This window comes from Drosophila takahashii, chromosome 2R (genome assembly GCF_030179915.1).
Source record: "Drosophila takahashii strain IR98-3 E-12201 chromosome 2R, DtakHiC1v2, whole genome shotgun sequence".
Lineage (NCBI taxonomy): Eukaryota > Metazoa > Arthropoda > Insecta > Diptera > Drosophilidae > Drosophila > Drosophila takahashii.
Genome location: NC_091679.1, coordinates 1,003,528 through 1,011,085, shown reverse-complemented (window position 1 = coordinate 1,011,085; position 7,558 = coordinate 1,003,528). Strand labels below are relative to the sequence as shown.

Sequence of the window (7,558 nt, the reverse complement as noted above, 5' to 3'; positions counted from 1 at the left end):
GGAATGGTTGATGTTTTAATCAAGCAATTTCGCATTTTTCGAGAGTCCTGGGAGTCCTTTGGAGACGAAGTTGAAAAAGACCTTTCTTAGTGCACACCTCCTCTAACAGACCCAATTTTTTCCAGAATTTTAGGTCTTATGGTTTGGGCTGGGGAAACATGACGCAAATCGACATCTACTCTTTTATAGTAATACTCGATGGTGACAATTTTTTTTATTCATAAATTTTAGTCGTTATATTTGATTTTGTGTGAAAAACCAGATAACATTAAGTGCTGCAGTTTCTTTGTAGTTTTGTATTGTTTTTAGTTGTGCCGTCAGTTGGAAAGGATGGCTCACACCAAAAACTGTGGGATTTAATTCCGATGGATTTTCGAATCGAACTTTTACAGAAATATGATCAGTAGATGTAAGCAACTTTCTGCTTTTACACTTTTAAAAAATATTGATTTTTAGAAAAGTTACATTCAAACAAGAAAGGAAGTTATATTCCCTTGCTGGTATGCCTACTAAAATGTTATTTTTACAATGTCACAAATCAAATTTCTACAGAGTTACAATGGTTTTTCTATTATTTTTCGGAATATTCCTATGGGAGCCATAAGATATAGTGGTCCAATCCGGCTCGCTTCAACATATGTACTACCTGCTATAAAAAAAAGACTTGGGAAAGTTTCATCGTGATAGCTTTAATACTGAGGTACTAGTTCGCATAGAAACGGACAGACGGACATGGCTAGATGGACTCGGCTATTGATGCTGATCAAGAATATATATACGTTATGTGGTCGGAAACGACCTCTCCACTGCGTTGCAAACATCTGACTGAAATTATAATACCCTCTGCAAGGATATAAAAACGCATCGTTCGTCACCTTACCCTACACTATCCATTCGCCTGCAATAGGGGTTCAATAACGAAGCATTTTTATAGACATATTAAAGCAACACAAATGTAATATTTTAGTTTATTATAAGCTGATGTTTGATTGGTCAATGTGAATATTAACATTGTGACTAGGTATATATTCTTCAATAGTTTCATCACTTTTTATAGAAACTGAAATTTTCTTAATAAGGCAACAATTTGAGAGACATAAATTCAATAAGAATTCAATAGTAAATATTTCACTGTTTTCACACCAGTAATCTTGGTGAGTAGCCTGCACCTGCAAGTTACACATTCCATCAACCAGAGTTCCATATGAAGGATTTACTTTTACCGACTGACATACAGTTTTTAGTATCCACTTTTGAGGAGCTTCTTTTGTATAGACAAGTTCGGGGGAAAGCTGTAGACTAAAATAAATCGTACTGGTTTTAATCAAAGTTAAGGGCAAGGTCCCTATTGCGTGGTTATTCAATTTTTTTAAAAAACATTGTGGAGCATCAGTTTCACAAGTCGACGAAATTTGACTAAAATCTAAAATAAATGGTTTTGCTTTAAGCGTCACCAGATCTATTATATGAATGGTATGATTGTTAGTGTCAGCTACCAACAAATTTTGCCCATTGGTATCCAAGCACAATCCGGCCGGCTCCTTAAAAATTTGATCAGATTTTTCTTGACTCTTGATTTTTAAAGTTGAAATAGTATTTAAATCGGTGTCAATAACTTTGATTTTATGATTATAAGTATCAGCCACATACAGCCTGTTATTGGCATCATTGCACGTGACTCCTAGTGGGTGCTGAAGCTTTGCGTTGAATAATTTACCGTCAACGTCGCCAAACGCGAATAAGTTCTAGAAAACATTTTTTACAAAAATTTATTAAAAAACTTTAAAAGTTCGTACAAATCACTTACAAGAGGGTTCCGATCACCTCCAACGACAGGCATGACCTTTCCATCGATCATAGAAGTTTTCCGTATGCTAGAGCTTTCGCTGTCAGCTATGTACAAAATATCCTTTGCCATGGCCAGGCCAGACGGCTGAGCGAATGCAGCATTCTGTGGATAGGAATTATTACGATTCTCCTCGAGACCGTTTCCTATTAATGATACACAGCAAAGAGGCTCAAACTTTCGGAATTTCCACCAAATAATTCCTTCTGGAAAATAACCCCAAATCTGGTGTGTTCCAGCCATAGATATGAGAACAATAGTTTTTTCAGGCACGTTTCGTTCATCTAGATGAAAGGACATATCCATGTCCCGAGCACGAAATATAGCAACATCCCAGGGCGACGATAAAGGTTGCAGAAGACCTTGGAGTCCACCAATTCGATCGTTTCCCTGTAGACCTGTGCCAGCAAGAGTTTCCACCTTTTCATTTGTTAACGAAATCTTACGAAGAGCGTGATTTTTAGTGTCTGCAATAATCAAAGCATTTTCATCAAGAAATGCTAATCCCTGGGGATTATTAAATCGGGCTGTCGCTAAAGTGCCATTTATAAATCCAGCCTCATGTCCTCCAATTCTGTGTTGTACCAGACCGTTACTTGTAACTATAAGCACCCGGTTGTTTCCAGTATCAGCGATCGCATACCGACCCTGTGGGCTTCGAGCAATCTTACCAGGAAAACGTAAGTTAGATGCAGGTTGACAATTACTAGTTAATTGGAAGGGTAAGCTGCCATAGTCAATTTTACCCTGGTTACTGAAAAATGATAACGCAGCACCAGCAAATTCCTCTAGGAATTTCCCGTGCCCTTCGCCCATCAATAACAACATGGGTAAACCAGTCGGGCTCAGAATTAACAGAGACGGCCAGCAGCGTAAGCCTATGGTCTGCCACATGGCGGATCGGTAGTCGTTAACAATAGGATGAGTAATTCCAAATCGGTCCACAGCGGATAAAATATTTGCCGGAATTCGTTCATTTTCAAATTTTGGACTGTGAACGCCAATTACTAAAAGACCACTTTCTATTGGAAACCGTTCTTCCAGACGATGCAGCTCTGGCAATACATGCATACAATTAATGCAACAATAGGTGAAAAAGTCTAAAACTATAATCTTTCCTTGAAGTTCCTTTAACGACATAGGACCACTAACATTAAACCAATCAAGATCTAAAGAAAACATAATGTGGTTAAAGAAAACTGGAAACGTTTTTTATTCTTACCAGACTCAAAATCAACATTTAGAGTCTTGAGTTTGGTAATAGAAATGTCTTCATTCCACCGTTCAAGAAATTGGGTAATTGCCGTAAACTTTTCCTGTTCTCCATTACTGCAACGGTATGTTTGAAGAAGTTCATCTGTTATATATGTCAAAATGTCGACAGCCGGTAATTCTTCGGTGCAATTCATTTTAATAAATATTTGGAAGCACTGACAAACAAAATTGATAAATAAAATTACTCCGATGAAAGTTACACTAATAAAAAATATAGTCATATACCTAATTATGAGCGTCAAATTAGCGACGATGAGTTAGGAACTAATGTGGAACGGTGAAATTAAAACACTGGCCATTCTTATAGCCTCTTGGGTTTTTTGACGAATGTGAAACTCGTGTTCCCACTAGGGATGTCGAAAATATATCAAAATATCAATAAATCGATATTTTGTACGAAAAAAGAAATATTTTTATAGTGATATTTTTTTTGAATAATTATCATATATCATCGATTTTTTTTTCACATTTTTTTTGATAATTTTAAGTGGTTTCACTTTTCATCGGGACAAGAAAAAATACATATGTGAAAGATGAGCGCCGCTAAAATTTATTTTTCGGCAAGTGAAAATGCATAGCATAGCATCAAAGAGTATACATTATTTTATATTATATTGTATTATATTATATTTATACTCTTTGATAGCAATCAGAATTCAAGAAAACGCGCTAAAAAAAATGCGCGGGATTTTAATATTATAAATAAAAGCAAAAGAAAGGAAAAATAAATATTGATTTCTTTCATTTATTAATAAATATAAACTAAAAATTATAAAAATATAATTTAAGATCGTATGTGGGTTAATGTTTAGTGGTTATTGCTTATGCAGCTTAAAATTAAAAAAAAATAATAATAAAACAAAAATATCAAAAATATCTGATATATCAAATATCATTTTGATTTTTTGTTTATATAAAAAATATAATCGATACGATATTTTTAAATATTCCGACATCCCTAGTTCCCACAGAACTCCATCCACCATCTACCATCCAATAACAGCTGACTGAAGAGCAGTTGCTCAGCTCAACATTAACGAAGGGGGATTTCAACTCGGGAAAATTGTCGTAAAATTGCGTTTTCCTAATTTTATAGAATTAAGAAAATAATTTAAAAACATATCTGAACGTTTATCCTACAACGAGTATGCATACATATTGCTGACTGGGGGGGAACCTAACCTCCCGTACCCCACACTCCGCTCTTACTACGCCTCTGCCTAGCCAATATTAATATGAAAAATTTGTTACTTTGGAACTTTATAGGAGTTATATTATATATTATATATTTATTTTGATCAATTCCTAACGCTACAGTATTTCTACTTTTATCTTAGCGCGCTAGTCACAATGGTTTCAAACAGTTTGATTTATTTTTTTACTAAAATGTATGTCATTTCTTAATATTAACATTATTTAATTGTATTTAATATAACTATTATACTATTATTCCTACTGTGTGTTTGCAAAGTGTTCCCTAATTTTTATGGTAAATCTATGTGCATTGCTTATTGATTTTATTTCATGCGGAAGTTGATTCCAAATCCGAATAGTGTTAGTGTAGACGTGCTTGTCAGAGCTAGCCAGAGCAGTTTTAATAGGAATTATATTTTTGGTGCGTTGGGAAGTTCAAAGTACACTCTTAATTCGCAGTCATCATTCCAATTTTTACAGTCAAGAGGAAGAATTCAGGATTGCACTGAGAAAACATCGCCTAACTATCGCATAAAGGAGCCCGTCAAAGTCCGTCAAAATTGGATGGCGGACTAACTGGGAAATTTTCGGAACGGCAAAACCTTACGGACCATCCGTTTAACGAATGCACATTGGGCTGAAAAGCCTTTTTTTTGGCATAAAGTCCAAAATTATTTTGTGAAATTTTAAATGTTTTTTTTTTATCCGTTAAAGAAATGTTTAACTAATATAAAACTATTTTTGAAATATTTTTTTGACCATCCCTGGCTTTTTGCCAGGTCTCTAAAGTCAGCTGTTCGAGGTAAGTTGCGCCAAAATTTTTCTACGAAGTGTCACAAAAGTTTAAGTATTTATTCTTTTGCAAATATCGCGCATTCTTTTCGGCTAAATTATGGAAAATCTTTGTCAAGGTATGTATAATATTGCTTAGAGGGCTTATACTAGAAATGCTTTTGTTTTGTGCTGTTTTTAATTGTTTTATTGAACCATGTTTTGTGTAGAAGTTTACCAATAAATATTTGTGTTTCGTGGAGTAGAACTAGCAAGGGTACGCAGGATTGCGAAAAGTGCAAATGTGGTAATATGTGTTATTGTGTATATGATTAAATGGAGTTAATAACTTTTGCGCATAATTGCGCCATTTCGTAATATTTAAATAGATTCGGAACAACTCGACATTAGTAGGGGCGAACTGCTGGAAGTGTGGCTAAAGAATAATCGCAGCTTTGTCGATACCGTTCACTGGATGTGCGAAAGGCTCAAAAATAAAAATAGACTATCTGAAAATACGCTGATTGGCATCAAGAAGACATTAAAAACTTTTGTTTCTCATGTTAGTAAGCTGCTAAAGAAACACAATAGGCATGTTAAATGCTTCAAAAATGCAAATGCAAGCTGGCTTGCATCAGAAATAAATTTTCTGAAAAAAACAAGACTGGTCGGCCCCATTTAAATTACGAGAATGGTGGAGCGCGTTTGAAAAGAAAGATGGCTTCAGATCTCTCGAAAGAAAATCCTACAAGTCTTCTAATGCGCTTTTAAAGGCACCCCCTGTTGATGCAGTAATTGATAACCCGCATTTCGAGTTCGAACAAAATTTGGACTTCGAGTTAAATACAGATGATGAGTAAAATAAAAACATAACACGTTCTTTTTATTTATATATGGAATTTGGCCGGCTGAATGGAGGTGGTAGAAATCAAAAACTAATGAAAACCGAAATTTCACGATGGTCTTAATATTATGTAAATTAACTGTGGTCAACCCGATCAAGATCGTTGACCGCAGTTACTTCGAAAATAAGCTCCGGCCGAAATTGCTGACCTAGCAATGGGCCGGAAGCTCGTGCACAGCGGCAGACACTGCATATTTGCGTGGCCGCTGTGAGCTTTTGTTAGCTCTAAGTTTTGTCTTTAAGAACAGTACTGTTTCATGTCTTAAATAAAGAGCACGCTGCTCGTTGACTTTACTCCGGCATCGCCGTCAAACTTATTTACATTCGTCCACTGAGCTTAAGGCCAGGGGCATAGGGGGACAGTCATCCCCTCACCATAATCTTCAGTTGACTCATCGGTGGCCATAGTTGCCCAGCAGCCAACCCCCAACCACTCGGAAGAGAGTTACGCAGCGGCTGCCCCCATCCAGTACGTCAGCGATTATAGTTGCCAGCAGCCAACCCCCAACCACTCGGAAGAGAGTTACGCAGCGGCTGCCCCCATCCAGTACGTCAGCGATTATAGTTGCCAGCAGCCAGCTCCCAACCACCTGAACGACAGCCACGCAGTGGTTACTCTTCGTCCAGCACATCAGCGATCATAGTTGTCTAGCAGACAGCTATAACCCTTACTTACAACCAGCACCCCGCCGGTGCCCCGTCTACCACTGGCCCGTCCAGGAGCGGCACCGCCGCCGGGCCAGTCACCGAAGAGATTAATTGGCGCCCAACGACCAGGAGATTTACATTAGTGGGAGCTAACATAAAATGTAAGTGGGCCCTTCGGCCAAAACTATTTTTAAAGTCTTCCAAATAAATTGTAAATTCGGACCTTTAAAATTAAAATTTTGTGACCCATGTAAAAGATATTAATTGGCACAGGCATTCAGTTTTGAAATACGATCCCCAAGCTTTTTGTCTTCGTCTTTGTGTCTTTGTGTGTGTAGAGCTTTGCTTACGCGCGCGAATTTCTGTGCACAGCTGCACATGAGTAATCCGTTTCTCGAGTATAGGAACAATAGGCAAGACTCTAGCGACTTAGAGTCTGAGAGTGCAGGGCGGATCCACAATTCAACTCCGATACTCAGACCCCCAGCCCCCCCTACAGAAATGGACCCCGATCAGCTCCGAAATGTTATACAGGCTGTCGTTGCAAATGCCCTTGCAGAACAGACCGCTCAAAGCCAAGCAAGGGAGCAAGCGCTTATGCAACAAATTGAGGAATTGGCCAGGCGAGTAACGGCAATCAACGTTCCGCCAGCTTCAGCCCAGACCCCCCCATATAAAGCCATAGAGATAGTAGACACTGTTCAATGTAATGAACCTCTAGATGCTGTAAAATGCTTGCCCGAATTTTCGGGAGCACAGGAGGCATACGTCTCCTGGCGGCAGGCGGCCGTAGCGGCCTATCACATTTTTAGGCGATTCGATGGCAGCTCTCGCCATTACCAAGCTGTAATAATCATTAGAAGCAAGGTTAGGGGACCCGCCGACGCGGTATTATCGTCGTTCGGGACAGTACTCAACTT

General features: G+C 37.9%; 1 protein-coding gene across 1 annotated transcript; it reads right to left on the bottom strand.

The window, feature by feature from the left end:
* Positions 1 to 937: 937 nt before the first annotated feature.
* On the bottom strand, positions 938 to 3,276 carry LOC138912327 (NHL repeat-containing protein 2). The gene is made up of 3 exons (XM_070212837.1): positions 3,069 to 3,276; positions 1,808 to 3,015; positions 938 to 1,745 (listed from the first exon to the last, which is right to left on the bottom strand). The coding sequence occupies exons 1-3, from the start codon at positions 3,253 to 3,255 to the stop codon at positions 972 to 974; spliced, it is 2,169 nt and encodes a 722-aa protein (XP_070068938.1). The 5' UTR covers positions 3,256 to 3,276; the 3' UTR covers positions 938 to 971.
* Positions 3,277 to 7,558: the final 4,282 nt, after the last annotated feature.

Excerpts from the sequence above, each read along its gene's own strand:
- LOC138912327 (XM_070212837.1), bottom strand. The coding sequence starts at position 3,255 with ATGAATTGCACCGAAGAATTACCGGCTGTCGACATTTTGACATATATA. Across the intron at positions 3,016-3,068 it reads AAATGTTGATTTTGAGTCTG|ATCTTGATTGGTTTAATGTT; the intron begins GTAAGAATAAAA and ends TGTTTTCTTTAG. Across the intron at positions 1,746-1,807 it reads GAGGTGATCGGAACCCTCTT|AACTTATTCGCGTTTGGCGA; the intron begins GTAAGTGATTTG and ends AATGTTTTCTAG.